At 38.5% G+C, this 17294-nt stretch overlaps 1 protein-coding gene across 1 annotated transcript in view; it reads right to left on the reverse strand.

Annotated features, from left to right (window-relative positions):
- Positions 1-15583, reverse strand: part of LOC148844312 (Pseudouridine synthase family protein) — a 64376-nt gene extending 48793 nt beyond the window's left edge. The window contains exons 1-4 of the mRNA XM_088958567.1: positions 15254-15583; positions 14547-14652; positions 10497-10678; positions 8852-8997 (exon numbers count right to left, since the gene is read on the reverse strand). Of these exons, the coding sequence (XP_088814693.1) occupies positions 8852-8997; positions 10497-10678; positions 14547-14652; positions 15254-15393 (574 nt within the window). The 5' untranslated portion in view covers positions 15394-15583. The remainder of the gene's footprint in view (positions 1-8851; positions 8998-10496; positions 10679-14546; positions 14653-15253) is intronic.
- Positions 15584-17294: the final 1711 nt, after the last annotated feature.

Genomic DNA, 17294 nt, shown 5'->3' on the forward strand with positions numbered 1-17294 from the left:
AGCCTCTGAAATTGCTTCACATCTTTGATAGATTCACCTGGGCAATCACTTAATTTGTGATTATGATCAATAGGGGAATCAACTGGTTTCACCCCCAACCTTCCTATATCCTGTAACAGATCTAGGACATACTTTCCTTGAGAAATGAAGATACCCTTTTGTGAGCAGGCAACTTCAATTCCAAGAAAGTATTTCAGAGGGCCTAGATCTTTCACCTCAAACTGAGTAGCAAGAAATCCCTTTATCTTTCCAATCACTAGTGATAACTATATTATCAACATACACTATTAGGGCTGCAATTTTTCCTTCCTCTCTTCTTAGAAATGATGTATGGTCAGATTGGCATTGCTTGTAGCCCTTTTGTTGCACAGCTACTTGGAATTTGCTGAACCAGGCTCTTGGTGACTGTTTTAGGCCATATAAAGACTTTTTTAACCTGCAAACCTTTTGTTCGTTACCTTGAGCCTGGAAACCAGGAGGTTGTACCATGTACACTTCTTCTAGATCACCATTTAGAAATGCATTCTTGATATCCAATTGGTGAAGGTCCCAACCGAAATTAACCGCTAAAGAGAAGAGAACCCTAATGGAGTTCATCTTACCAACTGGTGCAAAAGTTTCTGCATAATCCACCCCATACACTTGAGTGAACCATTTTGCCACTAGACGAGCTTTATACCTTTCCTCTGTGCCATCAACCTCATGTTTCACTGTAAATACCCATTTACATCCAACTAGTTATTTTCCCTCAGGAAGATCCATCAATTCCCATGTACCATTTTTATGTAATGCATTAATTTCTTCCTTCATTGCATCTGTCCATTCAGGCACTGAGAGAGCTTCTACCACATTCTTAGGAGTAGGTACACTGTCAATGGAAGAGAGGAATGCCCAAAAGGAAGGTGAAAAATGTTTTCATAGGAAACAAAGTGGGAAATGGGGTGCTTGGTGGTGCAAGATCTAACACCCTTCCGGAGAGCAATAGGAAGGTTAAGATCATCAACACTTGAGGTATCAATAGCAATCGAGTCAGAAATATCAATGGGAACTAAGGTACCTGAATGTGTAGGATCCGTCCCTGGAGAATGTGATGGCATTGGTGGTACAGCTTCTTGATGCTCCATAGCTCTTGAACTTGGTTGGCCTTTATGACAATGATAGAAAACACGAAAGAGAGGAGGATCAAGTAGAGGAGGGAGCTGAATCTGAGGTAGAGGAGGGTTTTGAACCTGTCTGTCCTCATGCCTACACTCCCCCTGAGGAGAAACAGAAAGAAAGGTTCACTCTCAGAAAAGGTGGCATCCATGGAAACATGATATTTCCGAGAAACGGGATCAAAGCACCGGTACCCCTTCTGATTTGAAGGGTATCCCAAGAATATGCAAGGAATAGCACGAGGATCTAATTTCCCACGAGTGGGTGACAGGTTTTGAACAAAGCAACAACAACCAAAAACACAGAGAGGAATAGACAAAAGAGGAGCCTTGGGAAACAAAAGCTAATGCAGGGCTTTGTACTCTAACCACTGAGAGGGCATACGGTTAATGAGATAGGCAGCACAAAGGATAGCTTCAAGCCAAAAGCGTTTAGGGACATTCATATGAATCAATAGTCCCCGAGCTACTTCAAGAAAATGGCGATTCTTTCTTTCAGCAACACCATTTTGTTGTGGTGTTCGAGCACAAGAGCTATGATGGAGAGATCCATGTGAAGCAAAGAACTCCGTAAGGTCATTATGGAAGTATTCTTTGGCATTATCAAATAGGAAGATCTGGATTTCGGTTTGAAATTGGGTGAAAATCATTCTTTGGAAGTCTTGGATAATTTTTGGTACTTCACCCCTAGTTCTCATGGGGTATACCCATGTATACCGGGAATAATCATCAATAAAGGTAATGAAATACATATTGCTGCTTTCAGATGGTAGAGTGACTGAGCCCCAAACATCAGAGTGAACAATATGGAAAGGAAATTCAGAATTAGTATTCTTCGAAGAAAAATGTGTTCTACAATGTTTACTCAATTGACAAGTTTGACATATCAACTCTGACACTGACTTAAACAGCTCTGGAAACACAATCTTTATAGAATCAAAGGATAAATGGCCAAGACGATTGTGCCATAAATAGGCTTGACTCTTACTAGATTGACTCTTAGACTCAGTGACTGCAAGACCAGATATATTCTATAGCAAGTAGACACCATCCATCATATGCCCTCTACCAATCACCTTCCCCGAGTCCAAATCCTGGATTACACAATGAGAAAGGAAGAAGGTTACTGAACAATTTAAAGAATTGGTTATACTACTAACAGAAAACAAATTAATAGGGAATTGAGGAACATGTAAAACATCAGAGAGTGTAGGACCAAAGGGAAGAGAAACAGTCCCTTGACCAGCTATGGTAGAGAATGAACCATCAGCCAGCCTGACTTTGTCTCTTCCAAAGAGAAGATAATAGGTCTAAAAGTAAGTAGACTTACCGGTCATATGTTTTGACGCTCAAGAATCAATAATCCAAGGAGAGTCAGAGGAATGAGACGATATATGAAGAGTTGTGGCAGAATTACCTGATGTAGACTCATATGAAGTTGATGGAGGAGGGGCATCCATTCTACGAACTGCCCTACCATAAAGCTCTAAATGATCACAGAAGGAATTAATGATATCCTCCCTAGAGTCAAAACCAGTTGTGTATGTCTGAATTGTAGTAGTAGCAGTCTAGGTCTCTTGAGTGGTCATGGTTGCTGCAATGAATTTTCTTGGATCTTGTTGGCTTAGCCTCTTATGCAGATCTGAACCTTGTTTCTTACTCAATTCCTGAGTCCATTTTGGCTTCCCATGAGAGTCCCAACATATGTCACTATTCATGATAGCTAGTTTAAATCACACTAGACAGGTTGGGGGGGAGGGGGGGGGGGGCACCAGGAATAATAAAAGAACCAGGCAGCTACCTTCTAGGTCAACTATAGTACTTCAGTCACCACTTCACAAAGCTGTTGTCAGTTATGACACCACTGCACTCCTTTCCCTTCTTTTAGAATTCAGTTCTTCAACAAAACCAGCTGCTGTTACCGAACTCACAGGTCATAACTAGCCTACCATACCGTTACCGAACTCACAGGTCATCACTAGCCTACCTTAAATCTTGTACAGCTGTTGTAGCAGTATGTACAGGTCCTCTCTTGACCTACAAATCAAGTGCGGCTGCTGTTGCAGCATATATAGGTAATCCCCAGACCTACAAGTTCACCAGAAGACTGCTATCGCAGCATATAAAGGTCATCACCAACCTACAGTTTGTTACAGGGATCAGCCGATTCCACAAAAAAGGAAAGAGGAGGGACTGTTCACCTCACATTGACAGACTGAACCTATTACAGGTTCTGTTCTGGCACACGACCAGAAAAAAAAAAAAAAGAAAAGAAAAAGAGAAAGGGAGAGAGAGTACTTCAGTCCGATATGAATCTGGATCTAGATCTGGTGAAGGGAGAAGACAGAAAAAAGGTTTGCTCGATCTCTTCTTTCAGATCTAACAGTCCTGGTCTGATACCATCTTGTCCAGAACTGAAGTGAAGAAAAGATAGAGGAGAGAAAGAGAGAATAGAGGAGAGAAATTTGAGAGCATCAAAAGTTGCTGGCAGTACCAGCTTTTTAATATTTATATTAGGGCGACTGAACATAACATAAAGACAAGGGGAATTACAATAACACCCCTGCGACACTAATAGAAATAAAAACATAAGAAAAAACACTCTTTAACCAGTCTTTTAACAAGGGTAAAGGATCACCATGTCCAAGTCCTCTTTTATCTTGGAAGAAATCCTTTGTCACCCCATTCATCAGAATAGAAAAATGTGTCGAGCTAATACATCCTTTAATCCACATCCTCCATCTTTCACCCAACCCCGTTTTTCCATTAGATTCAACAGGAAGGACCAATCCACCATATCATAAGCTTTTTCTAGGTCCAATTTACAGATCAAACCTTTGCTACCTTGTTTTATCTTAGCTGCCACACATTCATTTGCCACTAAGATTTGATCCACAATTTGTCTCCCTTCTACAAAAGCTCCTTGGTTCTGAGATATAACATACGGCAAGACAGTCTTCAACCTACCAGCCAGGACTTTAGCAATGATCTTATACACACTACCCACAAGAATTATTGGCATGTAATCCTTCGGGGTTTTGGCCACCCTTTTTGGCACTAAAGCAATAAAAGTTGCATTTGCTCCAGGTGATAACTTCCCTTTTTGGTAGAACTCCACAAATACAATCATTAATTCATCTTTCAAGATTTTTTTTTATTAATTCATCTTTCAAGATTTCCTAGCAGTCCTGATAGAAAGCCATTGAAAATCCATCTAGCCCTAGAGCTTTAGATCTATCCATCAAGAAAATTGCTTCGTGTACCTCCTCTACACTGAAAGCTCTTTTGTAGGAAGGTTGCTTCTGATTCTGGCACTCTGTCCCACTACAATTCTCCAAATTCTGCATTTGCTTTCCTCAAAGCTTTAGATCTATCCACAAAGCACCTTTCAATTTCCTCCTTTGAACTTTCTACTCTTCCCTCCACCTCTATACTAGAGATTTGGTTTTTCCATCTTCTCCCGTTTGCTAGGGAGTGGAAAAATCCGGTATTTCCATCCCCCTCCAAGAAACTTCTTCCTTCCTCAGGATCTCCTCTAGTTGCATTTTTAAATTCCATCTTTCAACTCTGTCCTCCGGTCCGCACTCTTTCCGGGCCTCCTTTTGGTCCACTTCCTCTATTTTCCTTGCTAATTCTTCCTTTATGACCTCAAGTTTTCCAAATTCCTCCTTGTTCCACTCCTTGACCTTTTCCTTTAATCTTTTTAGCTTTTTGGAGAATCCCACCACTTTTTCCCTAGCCCTTATTCCATCTTCTGACCACTAATCTTTTACATTTTGCAAAAAAAATTGAAACTTCCAGCCACATGTTCTCAAATCTAAAAGGTGTAGGGCCACCAATAAGATTTTCTTGGTAGAGGACTATTTCCAAGTGATCCATCTCCTACCACAATCCCTGAAGACTGGAAAAATACAACAATAGAGGCATATCTCCATGCCTCAAACTATCTATCCACTTGAATCTTCAATTGGTATGCCCTTGCTCCATCTAAAGGTTGAGAGTAAGTGGCACCAATTGTATCGCAGATCTCCTTGGTTGTATTCAAAAACATGTAACTCTTACAAATGTGTGGTTGCATTGAATTAAGCAACCACAACATCACCATATAGTTCTCCTAAGCCCATCGTCAATGGGTAGCATCCTTGGAATCAAGTTTTTTACTATCTCCTGTAATATATCCCAGTTTACCACGACCTCCAACTCCAATCTTAACAAACTTGGCCCATTGTAAATAGTTTGACCCATCCAGCCTTACAGTGGTGATGGTGTTGTTATTCTAGAGCAATGTTTTAAAACGCGGAGCCGTGACGCGAGGCGTTCCACTACCTAGAGGTGTCAGGTGTAGTTCAAAACACAAGAGGCATAACCCTCTCTTTCTAAAATAGATTGAGGCGGATTGTCGAATTGATCACTGATATGGCAAAGACGACTTTAGAACACTGATTCTAGAAACAGAAAGGGTCAAGAAAAAGACGATTCACTTCAGAGAGAAGGTAAGATGAAAGGTATATATATTAAAAAAATAATAGGATTTCATTTTTTTTTAATACCCTTGGTTTAGAGGTATCCATCTAAAGGTTGAGAGTAAGTGGCACCAATTGTATCGCAGATCTCCTTGGTTGTATTCAAAAACATGTAACTCTTACAAATGTGTTGTTGCATTGAATTAAGCAACCACAACATCACCATATAGTTCTCCTAAGCCCATCGTCAATGGGTAGCATCCTTGGAATCAAGTTTTTTACTATCTCCTGTAATATATCCCAATTTACCACGACCTCCAACTCCAATCTTAACAAACTTGGCCCATTGTAAATAGTTTGACCCATCCAGCCTTACAGTGGTGATGGTGTTGTTATTCTAGAGCAATGTTTTAAAACGCAGAGCCGTGACGCGAGGCGTTCCACTACCTAGAGGTGTCTGGTGTAGTTCAAAACACAAGAGGCATAACCCTCTCAAACACAAGCCTCATTGAGAGGAGAGGGGTTAGAAAGAGAATGAAGAGGAAGGGGGGATCTCATTTTTTTCTTTATTTTTAATAAAAATATTTTATATTAAGAAGAATAAAGATGCATAACAATAGTTGAAAGGGGGGGTCTGGGGGGCAAATCCCCCCAACCGAAGGGGCAGGGGGCAAACCACTTTCTTTCCCCTGATCTTTTCTTTCCCTTTCCTTTCCTTTTCTTTCCTTTTCTCTTTTTTTCTTCTCTTTCTTTTCCTTTCCCTTCCCTTTCTTTTCCTTTCCTTTCCTTTCCTTTTTTTTATGTTTTTTACATCTTTTTCTATCAGATGTGCATGAGGCGCATGAGGCGTACGCTTCTAGCATGCCTCATGAAAAAAGCACAAGAGGAGTACGCCTCAAAGGTGTCAACGCCTCTAGTATACGCCTCAGGGCATTTTGGAAGTGCCTCACCTGGATGTACGCCTCCAAGCGTACACCTCCCACGCCTTTTAAAACACTATTCTAGAGATCAACTAAACTTTCCATTAGATTGAATGGGTAGCATCCAATCTTCACAAACTACCTGCCTTTTGATCATCTCAAAAAACATCCATGCCTTGTCAAACACACAAGAATACCCTAAGCACCTTAACTTCACTTCCCAAAAGAAAACAGCCCCAAGAACCAGCCCTGGGACTCTTCTGAAAGGTAGATTATCAACCCAAGAACCACCAAAAGGCTGAAACAATGCTGGACGGTTGCTTAGAATAGTCCAGAAACCCTTTATATTGAAATCAATCTCCAATCCATCCCTAACCACCACTTCCTAGCTGCTCCAAATATGGTCAATTACTTCTATGATAAGAATGCACACAATGGAAGCACCTTCTCTCACTGATTCTTCCTGTTTTCTAGGCCAGTCTCCAAGACCATAGCTTGGTCAGTAATATTCCCTAAAAAAAACTCCAAGTATCAAGCCAAAAACCAATACTGATAATTTTATCAACCCTTCTATCCTCTCACGCAGCTGGCTGATCTTCAATCTGCATGAAAACTGCTTGAAAATTGTTTAAGATTGCTCTAATACCAAGTTGTTAGCTATTGATCAAAACAATACAAAGTTGTTAGCTGTAAACTTCAATAGGAAACAATAAAACAGTAAGAAATAGGGTTTAGAACTTGTAGAAAGAGAAAGAGAAAAGAGAAGAGAAGAACGAAAGGAAGAAGAGAGAAATTGGTTGGGAGGCAAAAAACTGTGCAACCGCTCCTAATATTTTATTATATACATATTACTAATTACAATAATTTAACCAAAACACCCCTACCCCTACCATCCTAATTAGGTGTTGTCCCACCGTCCCAGACTAAATAAGAGATAAAAATAAACATAAAATGACTAAAGAAAGAGGACCAATAACTAAACAGAATAAGTAAAGAAACAATATAATATCTAAAACACAGAAAGCCCATTGGGCCCAGTCCATAAATACATCCACCATACAAGCAGCTCACAAACTCAATAAAACCCAAGACCATTTTATAGATTAGAAGTGGTGAGAGGAAGGTTTTCTGTTTATTTGTGCTTAAAATCTTTAAGTTAAGACTGGGTTTGGTTGATTTTGAGAGGAGGGAAATCATAAAAATTAGTTGTGAATCTGCAAATCTGCCAAATTACCATATGCTCTGCACAACTATTGCTAATTGTACAGCAAATGGAACTTCTCTTTTCTGTTTTATTTAGTGCTTTCAGTGCTGAGAACAGTCTGCAGCTGCAACAAACTATGTCTACTATGATAGAATGTGATGAAGGACAAGAATTGGTGGTGAAGATGACGACAGAAGCCATTGATCAGAATATCATGGATGGATGATAAGATCTAAAGATGACAAGAGAAGAGATGAACTTTCCATATTAGAGTTGGGAATCTGGATTTTGGTTTTAGAGAAGGCGACTTCAAATCCGTATTACTTCTGGTGTTTGGAACACACATAAAGATGAGCTTAGTAGAATAATACATACCAATTATGTAAGCATGGGCAGTTCCACAGATGACTATTCATCCAAGTACAATATTAAAGAAACCTTTTATGGAAAACAAAGGCATTTTTAGATTATAAAAAGAATCAATGTACACAAAAATGCTTAAACATCCCCAAACATAGGAGCCAGCATCACTCTCTCCCCTCATAATTTCACTAATTCATATAGCTTTTTACATCACAGATTCCCTAAAAGGCCCCAAAACATTTATCTTCTGTCTACCATTATTAGAGGATTTTTTTATAATTAACTCATTAAATTGTATTCAATACCAATAACCTTGCTTACCTTTCAGAAAAAAGAACAATCATCAACCTTGCTATCCAAAATTTAAATAGCAAGAACAAGTTCAAAGCAGCTTATTGTTGGCCAGTATTTTAAAGGAATTTGAGAAAAAAAATGTCGAAGTTTTAAAAATAAAAACAAAAATAAAAGATCAAAGAGAACCAAGTCTGTACTTATATAAAAGTTCATTGCTATTTCTCTCTATTTTCTTGAAAGTAGATGGATGTTGAACTCATGGTAACATGAATGTTCTGGAAATCAAAATAAGAACAAAGAAGAAAAAGACAAAATCAAGAGGATAATCTTTTTTATCAGCAAAAAATCAAGAGGCCAATCATCATCAAGTTCAATGAGTTTGTCACAAAGAAACAGAGACAAAAATCCTTTTTTAAGTAAACAAAGAAATAAAAGAAAAGTTAAAGAACATACAGAATGAACAAACTTGCTGAAGAGCTGTCACCCCTTTGTCAGTACGCCCAGCCACAGCAGCACATCCTTCAACCGGTAAAGACTTATCTGTAAGCTGTTTAGCTTTTTTCTCATCAACAAATCTCCCAAGACATCTTTCAACTAATCTGTACAGTAACAGTTAGCTCAGCATGGAAAAGTAAAAGAAATCATAGAAACTAGTGAATAAGGACCCAATTTAAGGTTTTTCTTTTTAATTTTCCATTTTTTAGGGAAATAGCTTGAAAACAAACAGAAGGAAGCAAGAAAACTAATTCAAACACCCATTCATTCAACAAAATAAATAAGATAAGAAGGAAAATGGGAGAAGGAAAGAGGTGTTATATGAAGGCTATTTACTTGTTATCAATTTGATAAGAATATAGTTTAGGAAAAAGGAAAAAATCTTATGCAACTATCTAAGAAAAAAATAGTATGCAAATAAAATAAAACTATAAAAACATCCAAGCACTTGCCACTTCCTCAAAATGTATAAAGTGATGCGACCACCTTTGATAGCATTTAATAGATTATTCTCAACTATGTCCAGAAAAAGCACATAAGTTTCAAATGCTTGCAAATTTGAGCAATATAAACTCAAATTTGATAATCTATAATTCTCCAGCTAAGTCACTCGCTAGGGGAGTGCAAAAGGAAAGGACCGGGTTAATTGATTATCATACATGAAAAGTTTAAGAAAAACTTTGGGGTGAGGATGAGCATCCAAGGAGCTGGCTCTCTTTTCTATTCCATTGGTATAGGTGAAAATCTATTTCTTGCTTGTACTTCACCTCTCAACAACAAGGGAGAGAATTAAGAGGATGTCACCCATAGATTTAGAGCATAATGAGCAAAATGGATGGGCACATCCAGAGTCCTATGTGATGGGAAAATCCCATTTAGGCTAAAAGAAAAATTTTATAAAAAACAGCCGTACGGCCAGCAATATTGTATGGAACAAAGCGTTCAACAATCAAGAAACAACATGTCCAAAAAGTGATCAAATGAGGGAAATGAACTTGGTCAAAAAAAATGATAGGATCAGAAATGTTGTATGGACAAGTGAGAAAACTAGAAATGATGGGACCAGAAATGAACTTAGTCGGAAAAAAAAATGAGTGGTCCCAAAAAGTAATCAAATGAGGGTAAGTATATTCAGATGGTTTGGTCACATGAAAAAAAGACCATCTACAGCACCAGCAAGAAGACATGATCTGTTACAAGTGGAGGGGTCTAGAAGAGTTGGGCACAGACCAAAAGGGACATGGGTGGCGGTGAGAAATGATTTTTGGGCTCATTATTTAACAATGGATATGGCATTGAACAGATCAAATGCAGAATAGGATTCGTGTAGCTAACCTCATATGGTGGGGCAAGGCATCATCATCATCATTATCATTTAAGCCTTATCCCAACTATATGGGGTCGGGTACATAAATCATGTTTCACCATTCCATTCTGTTTTATCCCAACTATAGTTAGACAAGGCTTAGTTGAGCTGAATTGTACTTTACCACTCAATCTTTTCTTAATAGATCTTTAATAATTTACTGATTAAAAATTATTTTTGGGTAATACACACAATAGAAACTACTTACTCTTTCTTATCCACGTAAAAGAAACTTACCCTTGCACAGTTTTCAGGTCTGGCTGCTTCTGCCACCCATCAAAGGAGCCCCCATGATATGACAGAACTATTTTAAGAGTTACTCTTGCCCACCTCCCTGCCCCATCTTCAGTGGAAACATTTTCCAACTTACCTTCCTCAAGGGACTTTGATTTTTGAACAAGATCCTCACATGGGTTTGTCTGTTTACAAAGCCCTCTAGAATAAATATAACAAATGATAAATCTCACAAGTCATTTAAACAAATCATGCACAACATAGAAGAAAATGAGGAATGAGGTAAAACCCATATGAGTGAAAGGAAAAAGAAAGCACATCGAAACCCAAGTTTGCAGTTTAAAAAACCTGTAACCCACAATCAAGAAAGAATATCAAAAATTCCTTTTCTCAAACACCATAATCCACAACTAACAGTTTAAAGGTATTTAAAGGAAAGTGAAATAGCTGGTTGGGAATATATTTCTTTAGTTGGTTAATTTGTCAGCATTGCCTAATGACTGTAGTAGAACTCTTTCCTTTTCTTATTAGAAAGAAAGATATAAGAGGCAGGAGAATTATCAGAAATGCTAAAAGAATCAAAACTTACAAGAGAGAGACAAGGCATCTACTAGATGTGCTAATAGAATCAGAAACTTACAAGAGTATATATACAATAAAAAAAGAAAAACACTTGCACTTCTACCTTTTTTATTAGATAAGGTAGGATGTTGTTAATAAATGAATGGGAAAGTCCCACCTACAATAAGAGTTCTACGAAGTATGAAATCTATGAAATGTGTACAGTAATGAATTCTTTCAAAAGCAGTTGGGGTCAGATAGATAAAAGACAAAATCAAGACTTTAAATTAAAACTCAATTCATAATGCTATTTAAATAATTCATTAACAAGACAAAACACCCAAAACTGACTTACAAACTAAAGCTACTAAGAACTATGAAGATAAATAATTCTGAGTCAATGAGCTCAATAACAAATGTTATGAGAATCAACTAATATTGGACATTATGGTAATTGTAACAACAAAATATTTTGTCCACATAGCAGACTCGAGGTCGAAGATTCCTACTTTGAGAGGTCTAAGACAAGGAGATCCTCTCTCCCCTTTCCTTTTCACCCTGATTGCTGATGTACTTGGGAAATTGTTCCATAGAGCAAACTCGAGGAATCTGATAAGAGGGTGGAGAGTATGAAGGGAGAAGGTTCCTCTAACACACTTACAATTTGCAAATGACACAATCTTGTTCTGTGAAGCGGGGAACATTAATTGGATCCAAAATCTAAAGTTGGCAATACAACTCTTTGAGCAGATTTCTAACCTCAAGGTGAACTTTGATAAGAGTTGTGTGGTGGGAGTGAATGTGGATGAGAGGGACCCAAGGGAATTTGCAAGTGAGTTAGGGTGTGCAAACTCAAACTGGCCCCCAACATACTTGGGCCTCCCTTTAGGAGATAACCCTAAGAATGTAAGTTTCTGGAATCCAGTGGTGGGGAGGTTTGAGAAGAGACTGGCAACTTGGAAGAGAAATTATCTTTCTTTAGGAGGGAGAGTCACTCGCATTACCCTAGCTAACCTACACATCTACTATCTGTCAGTGTTTAAGATCCCTTCTAAGGTCTCCAATCTCTTGGAAAAATTAATTAGGAATTTTCTGTGGGAGCCAGGAGGGGAGAAGAGAGATCATAGGGTGAGTTGGGAGGTGGTAACTAGGTGCAAAAACCTAAGAGGTCTTGGGATTGGTAATATCAAAAAAAGGAATATGGCTCTGCTAGGGAAATGGTTGTGGAAGTTAACATTGGAAATGGATAAATTGTGGACTGAGATTGTGGCAAGTACACATGGTCTGGAAGACAATGGCTGGGATCATGGAATCTTGGCAAGGGCTACAGCTGCTTCTCCTTGGAAATCCATTCACAATCTACTTCCAGTCTTTTCCCCTTGGATCAAGTATGGACTAAACTCTGGTAACAAAATAAAATTCTAGGAACAACCTTGGGTAGGGGTCTCAACTCTGAAGGACCAGTTTCCATCCTTGTATGCTCTGTCAGACTTGAAAAATTAACCTATCTCTTCTTTCTTAGTTCCTTCAGACTCCACTTCTGGTTTTCGGTGGAATCTTGGCCTCCAAAGGGCAATTAGAGATACAGACTTGGAAAGCTTGTTACCTTTGTTAGCCACCCTTGAGAATGTCTTCCTAAATCCTAATAAGGAAGACACCAGATTATGGACCCCTTCTACCTCTGGTACTTTCTCTTGTGCTTCATTCTTTAAAACCTTAATTCAGCCTTTTGTCCCTTTGGGTTGTCATTTCCGACTAAGGAAACATGGAGCAAGCCTATTCCTCCTCAGGTTGGTTTTTTCATTGGGAAATGTTCCTGAAAAGAATAAACACATTTGACCTACTCCAGCAAAAGAGACCCAATTATTGTCTACTTCTTAATAGATGTGCTCTTTGTAAAGTTGATGGGGAATCCGGCTACCACCTCATGGTCTTTTGTAAAGTTTGTGTGGGAGTGGGTGTTCTCCCGCTTTGGGTGTTCTTGGAATCTGCCAAAAAGTGTACAAAGTTTGTTCTCTCCCTCTTTTTTTCCAATGGCCTAAGAAGCGAGGGAAGACTATGTAGAGGAGTATTAGGGCAGTTGTGTGCTGGTCATTGTGGGAAGAAAGAAACTCGCGTATTTTTTCAGGCAAGGAAAGAACCCAAGAATAATTGTTAGACCTAATCCTTCTAAGGGTTGTCCATTGGCTAAAATCTTTAGAGTTGTTTTCAGACTTTCCTATGGACGACTTACAAAGAAGTTGGAAAGAGAGTGCTTCCACTGCTAAGTGCAAGAGGACTCTTTGTCCCTCTTGGTCCCCCCCCATTGGGTGTTATAAAGTTAAATTTTGATGGCAGTAGTGTAGGGAATCCAGGGCCCTTAGGGATTAGAGGAGTCTTTAGGAATGAGGAAGAGATTGTTATTGCTTTGTTCTCCGGCCCTATTGGAGAAGGCGACTCTCTTTACGCTGAGATCCTTGCTGCGCTTGAAGGAATTCGAAGAGCAAAGGAATTAAATATCAGTCGTTTGATCTTGGAAGGTGATTCGAAGGTGGTGGTTAGCTGGCTAAAGAAAGAGGACAGCGAATTGCGGACCTATAACAATGAAAAGAAGCAGTTCTTATGGTAATGCAGGGACATTGAGATGCAACACAGTTCGGTGAAGAGGAGTGTCAACTCAATTGCTGATGGGCTGGCCAAACAAGGGATGAATAGGGAGTCTGTCTTTTGGGCTAGTCTTTAATTTTTTCTCTTGTATTCCATTTGTATTATGTTTTTGAGGAGCTAAGATATTTTATCTCCCCTCTTGTATCCGTAATCCTTCTTTTCTTTTAATTTAATGAAGATGTTGTTATTGATCAAAAAAATATTTTTTTTTCCAAAACACCAATTAAGTTATGCATAATGATTTGCATTCTAGCTTCGCCAGTAACACTAAATTTTCAATTGGTTCGTCAAGTATTCAATTCTAAGAAGACATATAGACTCATCGAAAATAGTAAAACCACCAAATTTTCAGAATTGTGGACATTGACAACCAAAGCAAAGAACCAATAAATGTAAATAATAAGCAGAAGTCCATCAAAAAATACCACTTTTTCTCTTATAAAGGAAATTTCATTCATATCCCGAGTAAGATACAAACAATCTAAATAACCAAAGCGTGCATTGACATCATTGACCAAATACAGTATTCTGTTTGTTCACTATGTAAAAAGGGCCATTATCCAATGCTGGTCCCAGCTATCTGGGGTCTTGGAGGGGTGGACTGTGTACAAACCTAACATTTCGCTTTCTTTTTTCCCACGAAGTGGCCATTGTCAGGCTCAAACCAGCTTTGAACGCTTGTCAGACCGAGAATGTACCATTGCACCAAGCAATAGCCCTTTGTTCGTTTACTAAATCAAAAGTAAACAATTTACTCAAGAAGCTAGACAGTCATTACCCAGAGTATTCTAAGACGTATGCCCAGCAAGAAGAATGAAAAGGAAATACGAATCTACTGAGACCCACCTCAGTTCCAAACAAACCACGCAATGATGAGTGCCCCTTCACCAAATTCAAATAGAAATCGTTAACGTATTGCCATGGCCTTTGGTACATGAATTGATAACTCTCCCTGCCAATAGTATGAACATCAATTATTTGGGTAAAATTGATAAATTTAATAGTAATGCAATCGTCGATGAGGAGAACAAAAATGAAATTATAGTACCGGAAAGGAGAACCGCAAAAAACACTTATGCAATGCTGTATAAAATGTTGCTGTCCTATCTCAGGATACAAACTCGACTGGTACGGGTCACGGAAATGTAACTGGACCAACTCATAAGTCGATCAAGGGTAAATTTCCATGTATTCCCCAGAGTCCAGTATTAAGCTCAGTCTTCCAGAAAACGCCCACTGGCTTCCAAGTGTTCCCCGGAACAGACTCTTACAAAAGTCACCCGGAAAACAACTAGGTCGACTCAGAAATCGAACAAAACTAGATTCCAAGTGTTACTTGGAACCAAGTTCTACAAGCCCGAAGAATCACTATAAAACCCATTTGAGTAGTTACTATATACGAACTGGATTTTCAAGGTTTTGGCCACAACTAACAAAATTAATATCAGCATAGAAAATGAGTTTGACAAACCGAGTCATTTGCCTCAGTTTGGATCACAGCCTATTCGGAGCAAAACAGGCCCTTATAGACGACAGGAACAGGAAGAGAGTACCTCGCAGTCCACCTCGCTTGCTTGCAGGGATCAGTGTGGTTGTAATGTACATAAACCTTGCTTTCTGATTGGTTTTCCATCGTAGAGTTCCGAATCCGTTCTACAGCTATGCTCAATCTTCGCTTTGTGTACGTTTGCATTAACCCTGTTTAAAACTTCTGAAATGTTAACTACCTCGCCAGAATACGCCGCCAGTGGACGGCGGTCGAATATATTTGGGGAACAAAGGCGGGTATTATTGGGAGGAGCTTAAAAAAAAGGGAGAATGACCGATACCCCCAGTCTCAGAATTTCGAGGTTCAATGTACGGTCGGGGTAGGTGCATGCTGGGAATGTCGATTCAAGGGCGGGCGTGTGGGTAAAAATGGGTAAACTGCTTAAGCCTCTCTAAGTTTTGGACCGTTGCTAAAATGTCCTCTAAATTTTGGTAATTGCAATCACTGTCTCTAAAGTTTTGAAAGTTGCAAGTATACCCGCTCTGTTATTACAGGCACGAAATATCTGAAATGATATACTACTGTAGCTGGTTTCAACAACAAAAAAAATTGCACCATTACCTTTGAGCCATTTAAAGAAAGGGCAATTTGGGAAGTATATCAATTTTAGAAAAAAAGATGGAAGGGATTAAAGGAGCAATTAATATGAAGAGAAATTTGGAAAATAAACTACATGGGATTTTGAACATTTTCATGCCTCTTTTTAGAATATTCTAATAGAGGGAGTCTATTTGCAACTATGTCATGAAGTTCGAAGAAGGTGAAGTTCTAAATTATCATTTTGTTTCTTCTTTCTAAGAAGGGGAATTCTTTAACACTCAAGATGGTTATCCAAATAGGCCATTTCCCCACGGATGGAGAGGCAAGAATGGACTCTATAGTGTGGGTTTCACCAGGCGAAGCTTGTTAGGAGCTTCTGCAAATGCAAAGATAATGGCAGAAGATATAGCACAAAAATAGAATTCTGAAACAAAGCACTTGTTCTTTAAGTTGTGACTCATACACAACTATTGTATATTATACCTTCCATGTCCAACCTTGTATCGTTGTTCATATGAATTCTATGTTTATTGGTCCCCAATTTGGTTTTCATGAAATTTATATACAAAAAATAATACCAACTTCCTCCCTCAGGTGGAACAAACACAAGAGACTACCTTGGAAATCCACACCCCATTCAACTAGCACATGCTACAACCATTTCCCAATGTCAAGAACATCTAAAAAATGCCCCAACTTAAGTACTTACTACCACACAGCATGAGACTACTGGTCACCAGACTAAAACTTCATTTAGGCCCAGTAGAAGGTACTGAACATTTGGACTCACAGAAAACGATTCAAGTCCAGCTCACCCACTAGCCAATTTTTTGTCTTAATGAATGCAAAGTATATCACGACAGAATAATATAAACCCCGTATGACTGACTACCAAATTTCTTCTTTCCTCCTAGGATATGATCAAGTCCTATAAATCTTGCTATCTCCTATTAGCAATTAGCAAACACATGCAATTAATGGGGATTAAGTCAATACAGATAATATGTGCACATCATTGTTATAGAGAAAGAAACAGAGGGAGCACCGGTGAAAGTGAAGCTTTCATACCAAAAAATTCATAGTTAGTTCCACATTAAATCTTTAACTTATAAGCAAAGCCCTTGAGAAGTTTTATATTACAAAAGCTTGGGGGGGATTCCAAAGGCATCTATCTGTTCATATTTATTGTCATTCACTTCTTCCCTCTTTTCACTTGACCTTTTTGGCTCACCTTCTTCAGTTTATCTTGTTTTTGTTTTAGTATACAACATAACTATATTTCTTTTTATATGAAGCTTTTTAATAAACACATTATGTGCCACTTCACCCTTCACTTGCTAAATGGATAGGAAGCCTCCTTCTATAGCACCTTTTCCTTTTTTATTTTAAGGGAAAAAGAAATTCAAATGGCCTTTTCTTCTATTTAAAATTGCCAGCATAAAATACTTTGAAATTCAAATACATAAATTACAATTTCATAATTATGATGATTGCACCTAAAACAT

This window comes from Nelumbo lutea, chromosome 8 (genome assembly GCF_056320005.1).
Source record: "Nelumbo lutea isolate HS-2025 chromosome 8, American lotus-T2T, whole genome shotgun sequence".
NCBI lineage: Eukaryota > Viridiplantae > Streptophyta > Magnoliopsida > Proteales > Nelumbonaceae > Nelumbo > Nelumbo lutea.